The sequence below is a fragment of the Passer montanus genome, unplaced genomic scaffold (assembly GCF_014805655.1).
Source record: "Passer montanus isolate IOZ18808 unplaced genomic scaffold, ASM1480565v1 scaffold9, whole genome shotgun sequence".
In the NCBI taxonomy this organism is placed as follows: domain Eukaryota; kingdom Metazoa; phylum Chordata; class Aves; order Passeriformes; family Passeridae; genus Passer; species Passer montanus.
In genome coordinates this window covers 16,051,290-16,069,446 of record NW_024374367.1, presented here as the reverse complement: position 1 = coordinate 16,069,446, position 18,157 = coordinate 16,051,290, and the positions used below count along the sequence as shown (strand labels likewise).

Below are 18,157 nucleotides of genomic sequence, written 5' to 3'. Positions count from 1 at the left end.
GGCCGCCGGCTATTGGACGCGCGGCGTGTCACTCAAGGGCAGCGCCCGGCGGCGTTAAAGGGGCGGGGCGGCGCGGGGCTGTCGTGGCACGGCGGGGTCGCGCCCGGAGCATGGCCCTGCCCTGCGGTCACCGCCGCGCCCGGGACAGCGGCTGGACAGCAGCGGGCTCCTCCGCGGAAAGGCTGCTCGGGCCTGGCACTGCCCAGGCAGCTTTGGAGAGCCCATCCCTGCAGGTGTCCCCTGGAGCTGGCACTCGGGGCTGCGGGCTGGGGCAAGGCGGGCATGGGGCACAGCTGGCACTGCTGGGATCTGTCTTCAGCCTGCATCTGAGAGCAGGACAGAAGCCTTTGTTTTCCAGTTACTGTAACAGGAACAGTAGAGTGAATAAATCCAAACCAAGTATCACAACTCGGTGGTCCATCCCAACCTCTGGATGCTGATTTTGGATAAAATCCTCCAGCCTGGACAATCTTTCAGTTCCCTTCCTCAGCCTGCAGAATTCATGGATCTTTTAAATGTTACCCAAACCAAGAAGAGAATTCATTATTGATTCTAAAAGGAGGAAAATTCCTTCTTGTGGCAAAGACTGAAGTATCCACACCCCAAATTACCACAATTACACACAAGCACCATAACAGTTTCCTTACTCTTGAGAAAACCAAGTTCAGCTTTAAATTTCACATACCACAACTTTTTCTTCCTCTATTGATGTGTTTGCTCTGTTTGTTGAATAATATGGTTTTGGAACTTCAACCCCACAGGTCTTTTCAGAGAGAAGCACAAATAAGACCAACCAATGCTTCCAGAACAAAAACAATCAGGAATGGGAATTTCACAGCCTGGCCTTTCACAGTTGCCCCCACTGAGCACAAGGTTTACACTCTCCAGATGAAGTTATGTAGTTAAATTAGGTAATGAGGGTTCTTAGATATTTCTAACAGTAATAAATCAGTTATCCTACTACAGATGAATATGCAAAAAAGTGGTTTTCAACAACACTTTATTGAAGCACTTCAAAATTATCACAATGATACATGTTGCCTTGAACAGAATAAAACCTGTCATGTCATAATTAAAAGGCACTAATCCTGGCACAAAGGTCTACTTACCCACCTTCCACTGGGAGGGAAATAAAACCATCAAGTATTTCACTTGTCCTTTCACAGAGTATGTGCAAAGCCCCTGTGAGTGCCATTCTGTGTTTGCACTGGAGTGGCACGTAAGAGAAAAGCCCAGTTTCACCAGGACACGCTGAACAGCAGCAGCCCCACAGCAGCAGGGCACTCTCAAGGGTCATGGTCTGCTGAGACAAGCTGTTCTGCACTCAGTTTGGGAATAAAGCCCTGAAGCTCAGGCACTCACACTGTCTGTGTCAGCTTGGAAACACAGCTAAATCTGTTCTCACCCCTTTTTGGGGTGCACACGGTCAGGGCAGTGCAGGAGCAGGGCAGGGGAGCAGCGCTGGGCATGCAGGGGAGCAGTTCCTGCACAAAGCAAACCAGGACAGCCACAAACCACAAAGGGAACCTCAGGGAGCCCAAAGCTTGATAATCCTGCTAAGCCATACCTCAGCTTAGTACAGATCCCTGCACAACACTCCTAGAGTCAACACACAGACTGTTTAAGGCATTTTCTTTGGCCTTTACTTCTACCAGAAAGTGAAGATTATGCAGTTTGATATGTCAGCACCCAAAATCTTTCCAACCTGTTTCCATCAAGAAGCAAAGATAAAACATAAATCATTGAGGAACTGGATTGTTGGTTCCACAGATGATGGAACAGCTCCACATCTGAGCATCTTTCCTGCTGCCAAGTGGTGGCACAGAGCTGCTCTGGGTGATGGCAACTCCCCTGCTCTGACTGCACTCAAGGAACCACCCCCCACATGGAGCTGGGGGGACAGGGACACTCCCAGGAAACTCCTGCAGCAGAGCTGTGGGGGCAAGCACAACCCTTCCTCATCACTGCTGCTCTGAAACTGGCACTGAACAGAGCCTCCAGCAAGGACTGAGCTGATTTAAAGCCCAGGACAGCACACAGTGCCCACACCCCAGCAGGTCTCAGAGGCAGGACTGCTGTCCAGCTTCCAGGGGTTCACCTTGGCACAAGAGCTGCTTCTCTTAACATGCCAGCAGTCAAGACCTGCATCAGGGGAGCTTCAGGACTGGGTGACAGAAGTATGACTATATTGATGTCAAATGCAGTAACTTATGAAACTAAAATGCATCCCCAAAAGCAACTTTTGTGAAGAGAACGGGAAATTTAATCAGCCTCTTTACTGTCCATGCTCACTACAGAGCCTGAGACAAGTAACCATGGTGAGATACATTTCTAGAACACAGATTACATTTCTAGAACACAGATTACATTTCTAGAACACAGCTGCAGCATCCAAGCTCTGCAAACACCACTGCTGATGCCTGTGCTAGGCTCCACACCTTCATCAGGCCAGAAAAGATTTAACCTTGCACATAAAGTGTCTGATGAGTATTGTTTTCACCCAAGGCTGAGAAGGTGTTGAGAAGGAAACAATTCCTCCCCTTTTCAAAGAAAAGCTACCTGGCAAGTTACTGAAGGCCAGAAACAGCACAAGTGCAGCCACTCTGAGGTCTCCTTCCTGCCACAGCAGTACCCAAGGGCATGTGGCAGAGCAGCACCACAGCTCTGAAACCCAGCTGGGGACATCTGGGGAGTACTGCAGTGTACCTTTCAGAGCACACACATCCTGGGGGCTCCTGTGTCTCTCCTGCTATTTACACCTCAAACTGGTACTGAAACAGCACATCAAGCAAAGAGCTGTGGGCCAGTTCATGCCACAGCTGATTTACTGAATGCCTGGTACTGCTACCACACCAACCAGGCTGACAAGGCTTAGTGCACTAACACTGCTTTCAGATTTGTGTCTAGAGACACTTTGCTTTGACTATGAACTGCAGGGAGCTTGTTTTGCATGCAGGAAACCCCCAAAGAAATATTCACAGAACCTTTAACAGGTCACTAGTCCTTCCCACCAGCCGAATTACACACAAAGGATGCTCAAAGACCTGCACTCAGGACTAAAAACTAACCTGATACAGCTCAGTAAGTTTGAAAGCTTACATGGAGACAAGCCTGAAACAAGACATCCAATTTCTTACCATTGATTGGAAGATGCTGACAGACAGTCCTGTTAATTAATCAGTGTCCTAAGAGAAATTAATACAACAAAAACCTTTGGGAAGAACAGTCAGTGAAACTTCTGATTAAAATCACAGCAAAGATTTTGTTCAAGACTTCAGTCAACAAAAGCCTCACTTTCCACTGAGATAAGAATCCCTCTGCTTTAATTGGCAGTGAATGATCAGGCACTGCAAGATCTGACACTTGTGTAGGAAAACAAAGGTTTTACCCTAGGCTCCACACAAGCAAGACTGCAAACACATGCATTTCTCTCCTGAAAACTGAGCTCCAGAAGGCTGCCCCTGCTTCAGACCCTGCAGCTGACCAGTGCTTTGCACACACATAAAAAAGCCCTGCAATCTCTCAGACTGACTATCCGAGCTTGCTCAGGTAAGGTGAGCAAGCCCCAGGCCTCAAAGGTAGTTTTGTAAGCATTTCACTGGAACAGTTGAACCACAGAATATAAATCAGCTCAGGTATTTAGCAATCCTTCTTCCCCCACTGGAATCTTTGGCAGAGGAGACAGACATCCCATTGTGTTTTTCCATGATTTCAGCCACATCAACTCAAGTCAGGCAGTTAAGTGTCAATACAACCCTCAAAACATAAGTTTATTGAATAAAGCTGAAGAGCAGTAAACCAACATATGCATCCACCTAAATAAAAAAAAAATCACGTATTTACAAAGTTCAGTAATTGTATAAGTTGTTCACATGCAGAGAGTAATGCACAGGTTAACAATTGGTAGTGTTTGGATGCCATAAATGCTGAAAGCAGTGAAGTAGATAAACACCAAACACATCAAGTTTAGCTATAGGCCAGTTAACTAAACAGTGACCTGGTCCCCCACAAAGATTCACACATTCTAGTTTAGTTTCCTTACGATAGGCACAAGCAAGGTTGCTAAATAAAAGTAACTGTAGCAGTTCTGGTGAACTCGGGACTACAGTAGCAAGTTAATACACCCTCTCCTCTACAGCACCAGAGTATGGATTAATTGAAACCATGCTTCAGAGAACTGAAAGGGGACAAAAAGTTCAAACGTAACTTGAGGCTGAAGGCAGGCAGCTGTAGTGTCTGTGCAGCAGTGCCAGAGCTGGGACAGGACAGTAAGGCCTGGCAGTCTGCATTAACACTGGCTCTCAGAAGGGAGGGGACAGCACTGCTCCCAGGGATGCAAACCACGAGGAGTGGGGAGTCACACACGGTGTGAGGCAACACGAGCTGCACCATGAGCTGCACACACAGGTAGCTACACTGACACTGCTGATGAACAACCAGCCTCGACAAGGCTGTCCCTGTGAATACGCTCAAGTCACCGGGAAAGGAAAGCTACAGGAACGTGACAGTCTTGAGTTTATACACACTTCCCTAAGCTGCAGCAGCTAGTCAAGAGACAGGGTCAATTCATTGGCTCTCTTGTGCTTTGACACAGCAAAACATTTCATTGCATCTGACAGGCTTTGCACATGGTTACATCAAGAAAGCAGGCGGGTCTAGAGTTGTCACAATAGCCCAGGTATTCCATAGCACCAGGTGAAACTGTGCCCAGCCATTCCAGGAGCAGGAGACACTGACAATTACACACAGATTGTGCTAAAGGTCGACAACTGCCTCGATACAAGAGCATCAGTAATTTGGGTGTCATGCAGCTGCTCAGAATGCATGTTCTGGTTTCAGAGAGAGACCACGAGTATCTGGAGATAGAAAAATGTATTTGAACACAGCCTGATGTTCCTAGCAATTTGTTTTCATGCTGGAATACTCCAATTTTTGAAAGTTTGACAGAACAGTCCATTCCCATCCCCCACATAAATATTAAACAGAAGCAACAGAATGATTTTAAACAGATGACTTTCCTAATTCATCATGAGAGTTTTCTTTTTCCAGTGACAGGATCTCAGCTGTAGATTAGTGATGCTGATCTATACCTTGTGCTCCCCTCTGCAAACAGTTTCCATTCCTCTGCTTACATACACACATCACATGCATCTGTGAGATCAATCAGTATCCCACAATTCACGCTTAAATGTTTTCTAACTACTGTATGTGGCATCTTGCAGAATCTTAATGCTGTCAAGCATCAGCATCTTCAAGCCACTAAACACTAGAAATAAAACACTTGCTGAAAATCATATAAAAACCTGGCCCTGAAAAACCAGAACAGAGTGTACCATCGTAGTTAACATGGTAGAGATATTTCTTTAAAAAGCCCCCCCACAACCCTCCCACCACAGATGGTTGTAAAATAAATATTTGTGCTGACTTTATCATGACAACTCTAGTTGTTTTGTGACAGAATAGGAATACAAGTCTTCAGCAGTGCACATGAGAAATGAACCGTGAAAAGGCAGATTCTTGATACAGGATTTTGGGGTAGTATCTCATTATGGAGGGAAGTGGACAATTGAGATTATGGCCAACTGGTACTGGAGATTCCAGGAAGACTTCAGCTTCTTCTAGATTTTGAATGCTGAATAAGCCACTGAAGCGTGATATCTACAGGGAGAGAGAAGAGAAGTTCCACATTCAAGTGTCTGTGTTGGTGCAAGTGGCAAGGCTTTGGTATTCCAGTGTCCCAAACACAGGACAGGAATATCCCAGCCCTTCTCTAGAGGATGGCCCAGGGCAGATGAACACAATGATTTTCTGGATGTTTGCTGTCATGTTTGATCCTGTAACTGTTAAGCATTCTTTAGGTAGCAATGACAGGCACTGCCCCACACATCCTGGCTCCTCAGTTCAGCCCACTTCTAGGACAAAGATATTCCTTCATGGGACACTTCACTATGGCTCCAATCATTAGTTTTAAATCAGCACTGCTCTGTTCAGCCAGCAGCTCCTCCCCGATGAGAACAAGGCTGGTTTAGCCCTGTGGTCCAGGTCCTCGTGCTCCTCCCTGCCTGGGAGAGGCACTCCTCAGGAAGGGAAAGGCCCTGGCTCTCCTCCAGCCTCAGTGGTGCCCAGTGTGCTGGCAGCCTTGTGTGGATCTCCACAGAAGGGAGCCTCTGCTTCCATCCAGCATGTCTGAACATTTAACTGATGCTAAGGTGACAGGGGTTCTTGGAAGCCACAACTGTCCCACAGACTATTCAATTTTCCTAGAAAGAAGCTTTTTTTCCCTATAAAGCCATCCTGGTATCCTTTAGAGCTGGTGACAGGGGCTTCTTGGAAGCCACAACTGTCCCACAGACTATTCAGTTTTCCTAGAAAGAAGCTTTTTTCCCTATAAAGCCTGGTATCCTTTAGAGCCTCTCCTGGGAGCATCACCCTGAAGTTGCCTCATAGCAAACTCCTGTTACCCTGGCAATGCACCAGGGTTGATCCCATGGCAGCCAAGGAAGGCGTCAGGAAAAGGGTGGAAAGTGTTGTTAAATTCTGTTTTCACTCAGCTGAGATGACTTAGTTTACTCACAAAGCTGATGGCAAATACCTGAGATTACAGGACATGGTTTCTGCTTTGAACTCCACAAGTTTCTGAAGCATTTGATGCCTGTGCCAGAAAAAGGCACTGTTTGGCTGCAGGGGACTGGCAGATGGCACAACACAAACTGCTCTGATAACACAGCAAGGGAAGGTGATTATTTCAAGGGAAATAATCTTGGGGAATAAACTTGAAGAAGAACTTGCTGCGAGTACTTGGCATCCTGACCAAGTGAGGCAGAGGTGAGAGCACCTGACAGAAGTATAAAATCATTCAGGCCAAGATAATGGAATAGAGTCAGCTCTTTGCTGCCAACTGACTGAAGAAGGGAGTGTATTTCACAGGGACTGGCATTTTTTGGAAACTACAACCCCTAAAATTTTAACACCAGTCAGGTTTCCTCACTGCCATCAGGAGTTATGCTGAGTTTAACCCATGCACTCACACACTGGTCTTTGATTTGTTCCTGGCTTCCTGAAGACAGGAAGTTTGTTTAAGAACTTAAAATCCCCCCAGTCCATCCTCTGACAGCACTTCATAATCTCAGTGTTTTGGGTTAATAGTTACCTATATTATCTTTCTCTTTGCAAGAAATTGAGTAGCAGCAGATTTCTCTGTCCTGAATAGCAGCAAGATTCCTAGGAAAGAGAGAACATGTCAGCACACATTTCACTGACACAAGGGCTCTTACTGACAATCTGAGCTGCTCCTCTTCCCCTTCCCCACACAACTTGTTCTGTACAATATTCTGTTACCTGCTGTTGCTGGGTTTTCCACTCATAAATGTGAGCTTCCTGATCTAATAACTCCATGTACATGAATTTATTGAGGAAGAGAAATGTTTCTTAGAAAGGGTTAGACTTACATCTTTTCAATTAGCTGTTTCTCATCCAAAGCATTAGGAAGGTCTCTCTTATTTCCAAGTACTAGAACCTGAAATCCAGAGAAGGAAATGGTTGTTGCTTTGCTTTAAAAAACCCCAAATAAACAGACAAAAACCCCAATCAAAACCAAAAAACAAACTTCAAGGGAGTCTCATGAGCAGTCTGCATCTGCCTGTTAAATCTAATGGAACAAGATATATGCAGTTAAACCAGATCAAGAAAGAAGACTGATCTAGTCACAGGGAAAGAGGGGGTACAAATAAACTGTTCTGTGCAAAGAGCAAGCAAGAGAATACAACAGCTGATAAATCTGAGAACATTTGCAGCACACTCATTGAGATTCCTCAAACTTACTCTACACTTCTGTACTACACTGTGGTCAACCCTTAGTCAATAGCACAAACTCACACTGTGGAATCCTCTAAACTGCTGTTTCAGTTGTATTTATTATGTTTTGTGAGCACTGAGTGAAATAAGACCACTGAAGGTCAAAAACTGGTTTAAGGCACTGGGGGCAGGCATTGGCCATGCTTATACTGACCAGTAAGGTTGGGCCCTATAACTCAGAGCTCAAGGCAGACTTCAGAGTTGCTCAAGTGATGCACATTGCTCAGAGACATTTCATGGTGTTTAAGGTGATGTTACTTACAGGGATTCCTTGTAACTGGGGCTTATCTAGAAGATTGTGCAGCTCGTTCCGAGAGGCTTCTATTTTGTCACGATCTGCAGCATCTACCATGTAGCTTTAAAGAGAATTTCAGGTTAGGTCAGTGATACTGAGCTCCTGCAGAAACATCACTCTTTTCTTTACACTGCCAGGTTTGAGCACATTCAACAAGGTTTTCAACAAAGCTAGGACTTCTGAGCAAAGATTTAGTTCTTTAAAAACATTCTCCAAGACCAGAGCAGAAGGAAGATGCTTTGAGTTAGCACTGCCACCCAGTTCAGACAGGGAGGAGTTAGTACTCCAGATCAGACACTGATGAAATAACCCATCCTGAGCCCTGAACTGAAGGGTGAACACGGTCAGTGTGGTTGCAGTGCAGGTTCAGAATCACAAGGAGAACCAGAGAGTCAGGCATGCAGTGTTAGGAAGGCTCCAGAGAATGAAGGAAGCAGAGCTGAAGGAAGGACACTTACACAATAGCATTAACTCCTCTGCAATATCGCTCCCACATGCTCCGGAATCGGGGCTGCCCTCCTATATCCCAAATCTTAAGGCAAGGGGAGAAAGACAATTTAGCCATGCACTGTTTAAACATGTCAGGCAAAGATAAGACAAGAAATCACTACAGTTTTCCCTTTCTCCTTAAGCAGCTGCTTGACCCCTCCCATATTAAAACAGGAATAATCCCTTGCACAGCTGCTCTGAGCTTAGGGCCCCACAGCAGGAGGTGCCAACTGGAGCACCTTGCACCAGATGTAAGAACATCCTGTGTATGAAGGTTACATACTGAACTACACAAGAAAATACAATGTATTCACTTTAAAAACCTTCCCTTAAGCAAACTGATGAGCAGGAAACAGCATCTCTGGGCCTCAAACATTCATATCTAAGCCAGACAGCATTATCACAACAGTGCTTTAACTAGTCCATGAACCTGGGAACCACACACAGATTCTCATTTCAGAAACTCCATAAATAAACATAAATGTCTTCTTAAGCTACTCGACAGATTTAGCTAAGCCTCTTCAGTGTTCTATATTTGCCTCAAGGCTGGAAGCAAAACAGAGCAAACACGTAAATTGCAAACTAGAACCTAAAGAAAACAGTCAACAATGGCAACATACCTTTATTGTAACATTACCCTTTGTAACTTTCCTCATGTTGAAGCCCACAGTAGGAATCATATCTTCACTGAATTGACCTGACTGGAAAAAAGAAAAAAGACAAAGTTAAATTTAGTGCTTATCTGACACAACTGGTTACATAGTAAAATATCACAACCTTTTTCTAACCATTTGCCTTCCAACTGAAGGTTTTACGGCCAAGAAGTCGTGGATGTTACATCCACGTGTGCTGGAGCTTCTGTGAAGTCAGACAACTCATTTCTTACAAGCACTGAAATCATTTTTCAAGCCTCGAGGCAGCCAGGGGAACAAAGTCACCTGGGAGAGTGCTTTGCACAGCTTAACAGATGGACAGGGCAAGGGGAGGAAAGAGCCATTCACCTACTTCTGGAGCCAAGGCTGCATGTCGGGATCTCCCGTTACCTGGGAGCCAGAAATATCCAGAAGGGCTCCCTCTGATGCAAGCAGAGCAGCAATAAATCTGGGCAGCCTTTGCAGCAATAAATCACTCCTGTGGAGGAAGCCTCCTGCCCACAGGTATGGGGTGACTCCCTGAGGAGTGTTAAAGGCTGCAAAGTGGAAGGACCTGCCGGGTCAGCTTCCTGCCAGGCCAGTGTCCAGCCTGTGCAGCTCCAGAGGCTCTGAGCTGCTTCCCAGCACCACTCCCAGCCGGGACAGAACTGCTGCAGGAGCACGGCACTGGAGAGCTCCTCCAGTGGCAGATGTTTTACTGTCTGTAACACCTCCATCTGCAGCAGCTTGAGAGCCAAGTTCCCAACTATCTCCTGTAGCCATAACAAGAGTTTTCAACACTACTACAGATTCCTCCCTTGGCTGTTTGGCAGAAGGTGAATCAGCCACCGTGGCCATTATGAAGCTCACTACATCCATTATGTGTAATAGAACCAGACAGTCAAGAACATTTGGAAAAATTAGGGTTGATCCCAAAGCATTCAGCTGTTTAATTAGGGTTTGGTATCACTGCAGCAAAGCCTGCATCTCTCCCCTGACACTGGCCAGAGAAGTTCCCTGGGGTTCAAAGCCCTTTGGGATCTCTGAAGCAGACACAGCACCCCAGTTAGGGCCTGACAGGCTGCAAGGAGCAGCTAAGCCTGACCAGGCGGCCATGAAGGGCAACAGCTCCTGGCTTGTATCAGGAGCAGTGTGGCCAGCAGGACCAGGGCTGCACCAGGAGCTTGGGTCAGGCCCTGCAGCTCTGCTTCAGAATCCACCCTACCCCTTCTCACATGGTAGGGTGGGTGCCCAACGGGAATGTCAGTCCAGGAGCTGCCCATTCCTGCCCCAAATGCCAGGGCCCGAGCTGCCCATTGCAGCCAGAGTGACCAGCACAGCTCAGAGCCCATGGTGAGCTGTGCTGCCACGCCTGGGGCAGCTCAGTTCAGCTCCTCAAACCAATCTTGCCTCTGAAGGGTCACTTGCCAGTTGCTCAAGCACCACAACATTCCTGCCTCCACATTCCTGCCTCCACAGTCACACCCCACACCCACAGCTCCTATCCCAGCGTCTCCCAAGCACTCCCCGAGCCTCCATCTCTGCGCTGCTGAGCCTTACCCCACACGCTGCCAACTATTCCCACTCAGATCCTTCCAGATCCTTCTCTCCAGAGCTGTTCTTATCAATAGGAACACACATTCCAGGAACCTCCTGGACTCATCAGCTCCCTGCTGCGTTTATTTCCAGCAGACATGTGGGAAGCTGAGGTCCCCTATGAGAACAAGGCCTAGCCACAGTGAGACTTCTCCCAGCAGCTTAAAGAGGATTTTGGTGCCTCTTCATGCTGGGCTGGGTGGTCTAGAAGAGACCCCCACCAGGATATCTGCCTTGTTGGCCTTCCCCCTGATTCTCACCCATGAACAACCTTATCATGACCCTCATCAAGCTCCAGGCTGTCCAAACACTCCCTGCCCATCCCCGTGAGGAGTTTACAGCCCTCACTGTGCCAGTCATCCCACTAATTGCAGCGTGTTCAGTACCCATTTCATGTTCTCCCACTGCTCTTCCAGGACACACATTCCTGCAGATTGGAGCAGCACTTCATTTGCCACATCTTTAATGTAACGCTGAAATTACTGTGACCCACCACAGGGAAACTTCTACAGAATCCTCAGGAAAGCTGCTGCATCTGATTCCTTCCCAAGTGCTCTCTACCCACGCTGCACATCCCCAAACTTGTTCTGACTTGCTTAAAACCTCAAAACCTTTGAGCTGCAGTCGCTCAGTGGAGTTTCAGCTGCCTGTGCTCTGCTCTGCAGAGGGACAATCCAGAACTGACATGAACACATGGGTCAGCTCAGGTCTTCATTGGAAAGACCTTCCCCTGACTGAGTGTGGGTGTTCCTCTGCTCACTGGACCCAAAGGAAGCTATTGGAAGTCCCCTTCTAAGGTCAAAAATTGGTTAAAACGATTGTAAAGGATTTTAGCAGCAGACAGTGATCTCCTTTGATGGATTCTGCTACCACATTCAACTGCCTTGGCCCAGAAACTGTTCTCTACACTCAGAATTTAGAGGGCTTTTGTTTACTACCTCCTCAGAGGAAAAAAGCCAGGAATGCAGCTTCAACTTAGAGTATTCATATGCAAAAGCTACTCCAAGAGCAGCACAAAAGGAACATACTTTTACTAGCAGTCACTTGGTTGGAATCAGCCTTCCCTCCCAGAGCAGAGTACTCTTGCTGTCACTGTGTGCTCACAATAAGATGCTTTTCCTCCTGAAACACCAGCTTTAAAACAAGCTTGATGTGCACAGCAATATTTTCAGTTCCCGATGGGAAAGCTTTGGCTGCTGTCACACACAGCAGACTGCTCAAACACTCATCAAGGACAGCAGGAGCAGCTGCTGACAAATCCAGCACCGCCTTGTTTTCAGCAGTGGTGCCCACCCCAGCAGGCAGACCCTGACCTCCCTGCAGGGCTCCTGGAAGGGCAGGAGCTGTCCCAGCAGGGATTCTGCTGGAAGCCTCAGCCCCGAGGTCACACAGACCACACAGCACCAAGCGAAGGTCACCAAACAAAGTTAACTCCAAGCCGTGGGGGAGATAAGGGCAGGGAGACTAAACAGCCATTTTCAGAGGCCACTTGCACAAAGAACCCCCAGGACTAATCCTGCAGCCTCCTGGTTTAAGAGATGCTCCCCCCAAATCTCCTGGGGAACCCAAACAGGAGATTTTAGTGCAGCATGAACCCACTTACCCGGATGAGTACTTATGGTGGATAAGGATTACTCAGAGCAGCAAAATGCATCCAGACTGAACTAAGGGATTTTATTCCATGGATCAGTTTGGGTTCAGCTCACCGTGTATCAGTGGCAGCACTAAATCACAGACTGCAGCATTTCTGAACAAGCCAGCTACAGGTACAGTTCAGTTCCCAGAGGAAAACTTAGGACAAGTTTTAACTTGCCATCCCCTGACATTCCAGAAGTGTGCAAAGGATGCAAGTTTAGTCTATTTTATAATTTAATTAATATTACAACCTTATTAAACCTACCATTTCCAGTTGTCTTGAGTCAAACCATAAACCAAACAAAACACATTTGGGTTTCTTCATCTGCCTCTCCAAAACCATAAACTACAGCCAGAAACTCAAACTCCAAGGAGTTATGGAATGATAGAGTGGTTTCAATTGGGAGGAACCTCAGCTCCACCTCCTGCCATGGGCAGGGGCACCTTGCACTACCCCAGACTGCTCCAAGCCCTGTGCAGCCTGGCCTTGGACAACTCCTAGCAGACTGCAGCCCCCTAAGCAGCTTGACTGATCCCACAGCCTGCACAAGGACATTCTTTGTATCACCAGAGAAGGTCAGAGCAGCCTTTACTTTGCATCTCATAAAGCTGACATGATTCACTACTGTTATGGGACCAATTTCTTCATACAGATTTTGTTATCACACAGCAAGGATTGTTTTATCTTTAATCATAGTACTTTTCATCCAGCTAGATGAGATCACAAACAAGCTTAACCAACTAGGAAACAACACCACTGGGGTGTGGAATCCAGCCAGGACACTCCCAACCCACCTGAACCACAGTATCACATTAAACCCTGCTGCTCATCCCAAGAAATTTCTTTCTTTTCACACTAAGAAAAAATGCTGTATGTCTCCAAAATGTCTTCTTTAAAAAAAATTATTTAAAAAGCAGTGCAATTTTAGCATTATATCAAGCTACCCCTACACTAAGCCTCCTCTGCAACACTCATAGCCTCAACCAAGCAGTGCCTCATAAACAGACAAATCAACTTTCTACAGTCCAGCTTCTTTCTTTAGGAAATAATTCAGTGTTCCAGCTACTTGTGATCATGATCACAAGCTTGAACTCCAGTTTAGAAACTTCAATCCCAGAAAGGCTTCCCAACAGCACTGCCAGGAATGACTCCTGCAGAAACCAGAGCAGTGGTATATGGCAAGAAAATACATTTTTATTTCCCCAGCCCCGAGTTTAATTGAATATTTAAACTGCTTAGCAAATATCAACCATAAAGAAGGCATATGTCTGCCTAGAACTCTGTCATGTAAGACCTCAGGACATTTCATGTTTCTGACAGTCAAGGAAGTGTCCTTATCCAGATGTTACCACTCAAAGCTCTGCCATTGCTTACGAAGTGCTCTACAGGAATTCAGGACCAAGATGCAAAAAGGAGATTCTGGTTTCAGTCACCTGTTTTAGCCCATCTAGGGTACAGCAAGCAGGGCCTCAAAGAAAGGGTCTGAGTCACCTCCTAGGAGCTTTATTAGCTAATGAAGTGATGCAATGCATTTCAAGAGACTTCTGCCATTAAGAAAGACTGCAAATTTTATCAACCATGGTGTGCATGAAGCAACAACACACAGGATTTATGGCCTACCTGGGTGGTTCAAAAGGTATTAAAACAGCAGTGGAGCTCTTCAGAGCAGTATTTTTCTGCATTTCTCTGGTGTAGCTTCTTCAAGCCAAAGTTACTTCTAACAGTCATGAGAACAGAAGGAAGTTGCAGCTCCCAGCTGGCCAAACGAATCTTTCGTTGAGAGGCACTTTAGGAATTGCCTCTCTCTAGAAACCACAGTCTCATTCCAACACTTGCCAGATATTCCAAAGTTAAAAACCAACCACGCTGATTCAGGCTCTGACACAAATCCTAAAGAGGGACCCTATTTACCCTGTCACCACAAACAGGTTGAGTCTAGCTCTTGAACCTGATAACTGTATCAGCAAAGTTCCAACTTCTTCCCACTCCTCCAGACCTCTGCTCCCTGACTAACGAGGCTTCAGTGAGCCAGGCTAATGAGCTCCAGTGTTCCAGTGCCAAACACCTGGATCAAGGCTCAACCTACCAGGCATCGGCCAAAACTTCTACAGAAACCCCAGGCCATGCCACCCTTCCATGCAATGGACTGTGGAGGCTGCAGGAGTGAGTGCCTCGCTCCCCAGCTGCAGGAGTGCCCTGTTCCCCAGCTGCAGGGGTGGGTGCCCTGCTCCCCAGGGGTGCCCTGCTTTGTTCCCCAGCTGCAGGAGTCTTCTGCTGCCCAGCTGCACTCCTGCAGGCTGGCTCAGCTTGAGTCGTGTTCCAGTGGTGCCACACGGCCCCAGCAGCCCCTCGTGCTCCCCACAGCAGCTCCTCGTGCTCCCCACAGCAGCTCCCAGCAGCTGCTGGGCTGAGGGAAAGGCCACGAGCTGCAAACACCACAAGATCCTGCAGAGGCTGTAAATAATGGGCATTTCCAGGGCTCGGCTCGGGAGCCGACAACTCCAGATGCGATCCCGGGATGACATGCAGTTTCTCTGAATAAGAGCCACAGGCCATCCACATTAGGGAAATTAGGACCAGGAAGAAATGATATCCTCCCTTGTGAGCAAGTTTACTCACACACATGGAAAACTTATGCTTAATATCTAATTAGAGACAGTGACTAATGCAGAGCCTTAGAAAAGCAGAAGCTGCATTAGCTGGATCCAGCTCTAACGAGATTTCACTGCTAACGCTGGGTTCTAACCCTCCTAATCAAACTGAACACAGGAGGCTTGGGGCTGGAAGGGACATTCAAGACCATCCAGTGCCACCCCTTCCACTGTCCCAGGCTGCTCCAAGCCCTGTCCAGCCTGGCCTTGGGCACTGCCAGGCATCCAGGGGCAGCCCCAGCTTCTCTGGGAGCCTGTGCCAGGGCTGCCCACCCCCACTGGGAAGGATTTATCCCTAATGTCTAATCTAACCTCTCCATCTCTCTGTTCAAATCCACTCCCTTTTGTCCTCTCTCCAGGCCCTTGTTTAGCCTGATTACCAATCAAGTGTTTGTTTACACTGGAGGAATAAACATGATCAAAACCCACCACCAATCTATAATGGGATTATTCTAGAACTGGACTGTCTGCCCCTCATGGCCTGTCCACTTCAGCAGCAGCCAGGCCTTGTACCAAGCTTCCCTGGGTGAGTTTTCCCTCTAGTTCCACATGCCTGCTCTGATGGGCAGAGATTACATTAGACATTTATACTGGATTAAACCCACAGTTGTCAAGACTGGCGAGAGCCCTTTGTCAGGCAGCACACAACCTCCTGAGCCACACCAAGCTCCTGGTGTGCACTCCAGCTTTTCGAGCTGTCCTACAGGACATCTTGCTGTGTCATTCCTTTCATTTCAGTTTTGAGGAATCCCAACAGCCTCATCCACCCAAACCATTAACTGGCCTGCAGAGAGCAGTTGTTCTTTTCCTGCACTCATTCCCAAATGCAGACTCTGAACTAAAGTCAGTCAAGGAAGCAAATAAGAAGACAGCTCTGCATGCCATGGTCTGCACTGCTCTAAAAAGTGATTTTGCACTGGCAACTGAAGCTTATGCCATTATTTTGTTTAAACCAATAATACACACCTGGGCAAACCCCCTCCCTCTGTTTTTTTGTGTAAAGACTCCCCAGATTTCCTAATTAACAACTTCAGAAACGTGGCCTGATGCTTCCAAGCTAAACCAGCTAAGGAGGCTGTGTCAGCATGCTCAGCAGCTTCCTCCTTCCCCGGGGTTTTGCAAGGCTCCCTGGATGGCACTCACTCAGATAAATGCCTGGGTGTGATCCTAACATGTGGCTGAAACCTTGCAAGATTCAACCCCCGCAGAGGAGGCTGGAAACAGACTCCAGCTTTACTCAGGGAAACTTCTCCCACTGGAGACAGCTGAGATGGACTGGACTGCTGTGCAGCTGCTACAGCTCTGACTGCTGCACACACCTGCAGGGGGTTTCACAGGTCACTCCCCAAACTGCTGCTCCTATACAGAAACAAAGCGTTTTTTTTGTCAAGAGCCATCACCAGGAGGACTCCAGAGGATGAGAAGCCTGCAGAGAGCCCCCAGCTGCAGAAACACTCCAAGCTCAGCAGCCACAGATCAAGGCTGTACCATTTCACAGCTCCATTTCTACAAGCCCAGATGGACTGGCAGAGTGTGAAAGAAAAGGCTCCTGGCATTCCTGGGTCACTGCAGCAACCTTTAGCTGACACTGGTCAGAGAAGTTACCTCTCATGAAGTACCCATTTTGCAGGATTATCAGGAAGCCCACTGAGTGCTCACACCTGAGCTACACAAGGGCTTGGTTATGGTTTCCAGGCTGTTTGTCAGTGTGCAGCATGATGCATAACTGCAAGAGAATAAAGTCCTTTTCCAGCCACTAACTCATTCAACTGGCACTTAAATAAATATTCTTACAAGTATTCCAGGGTGCTGAGGACACAGCCTCAAAAACCAAGAGACAAGCTGAAGCTGTGCTCCCTCTAAAGCAGGAGACATCAGCTTTCTCATTCTAGGTCACTCACACTCCCTGAAAAACCAAAAGATACCCTGGCTGCCCTTTCAGGAGCTCCCAAAGTCCAGCTTGTCTCCTGGAACGTTTTCCATCACACACATCAGCACAGCAGGACACTGATGGAGCTGAACAGGCCATTTAGGCAAAGCCACTCTTTATCTCGGTCAACAATGGAATAGCTTCGTGTAGGAGTATTCCCACACCCTTCCTTTACCTGCTCCAGGCACAGCCCCACATCAGCAGGCCCCCGTGCAGCAGTGTGCTGCTGATGGGCTTGTGCTTGTGAGCTGTACTTCTTAGCTAAGTTGTACCTTAAAAGAAAGGAGATTCTTTGATATGGGTTTCAGCAACCGATAAGTATTTGAGAGGAGAACCGTGAGTAGGTGATGACACTTAAATGATTTAGGACTACTGAAAAGCGATCAGAGGGAGGCGGCAGCCGAAGACACACAATGTTATCTCCCCATCTGCTAAGAGAGCCCCGCCACACCGACACCCTGACCGACAGGCGCCTTCAGAGCCCCTGCTGTGCCATCGCTGTCCCCGCGGGTGCCACCAGCGCACAAAGGTCTACGGAGGTACGGCAGCCCCGAGGCTCAGCCGTGTCCCCCAGCGAGGCCTCACACGCTGCTCCCCGCGGCCCGGCCCGGCTCCATCCTCCCGGCCCGGCCCAGCTCCATCCCCCCGGCCCGGCCCGGCTCCATCCCCCAGGCCCGGCCCGGCCCGGCCCGGCTTCATCCCCGCGGTCCGGCCCGGCCCGGCCCGGCTCCATCCCCCCGGTCCGGCCCGGCCCGGCTCCATCCCCCCGGTCCGGCTTCATCCCCACGGCCCGGCTCCATCCCCGCGGCCCGGTCCGGCTCGGCTCCATCCCCCCGGCCCGGCCCCGCTCCATCCCCGTGGCCCGGCCCGGCCCCACTCCATGCCCGCGGCCCTCGCCCGCCGCCCCGCTCACCGCGATGACGTTGACGAAGGTGGTCTTGCCCGAGTACTGCAGCCCCACCAGGGTCAGCTCCATCTCCTCCTTCCAGAAGAGCGAGCGGAACCAGTCGAGCAGCCGGGACAGCAGCGCCAGCATCGTGGCGGCGGGCGGGCGGGCCGGGGGCGCTGCGGGCC

General features: G+C 48.3%; 1 protein-coding gene across 1 annotated transcript; it reads right to left on the bottom strand.

Moving 5' to 3' along the window:
• Window positions 1-983: 983 nt before the first annotated feature.
• ARL8B (ADP ribosylation factor like GTPase 8B) lies at window positions 984-18,151 on the bottom strand. Its single transcript, XM_039733991.1, has 7 exons — window positions 17,997-18,151; window positions 9,259-9,339; window positions 8,608-8,681; window positions 8,117-8,210; window positions 7,449-7,516; window positions 7,151-7,221; window positions 984-5,658 (listed from the first exon to the last, which is right to left on the bottom strand). Exons 1-7 carry the CDS (start codon window positions 18,117-18,119, stop codon window positions 5,609-5,611), a joined length of 561 nt encoding a protein of 186 aa, XP_039589925.1. The 5' UTR covers window positions 18,120-18,151; the 3' UTR covers window positions 984-5,608.
• Window positions 18,152-18,157: the final 6 nt, after the last annotated feature.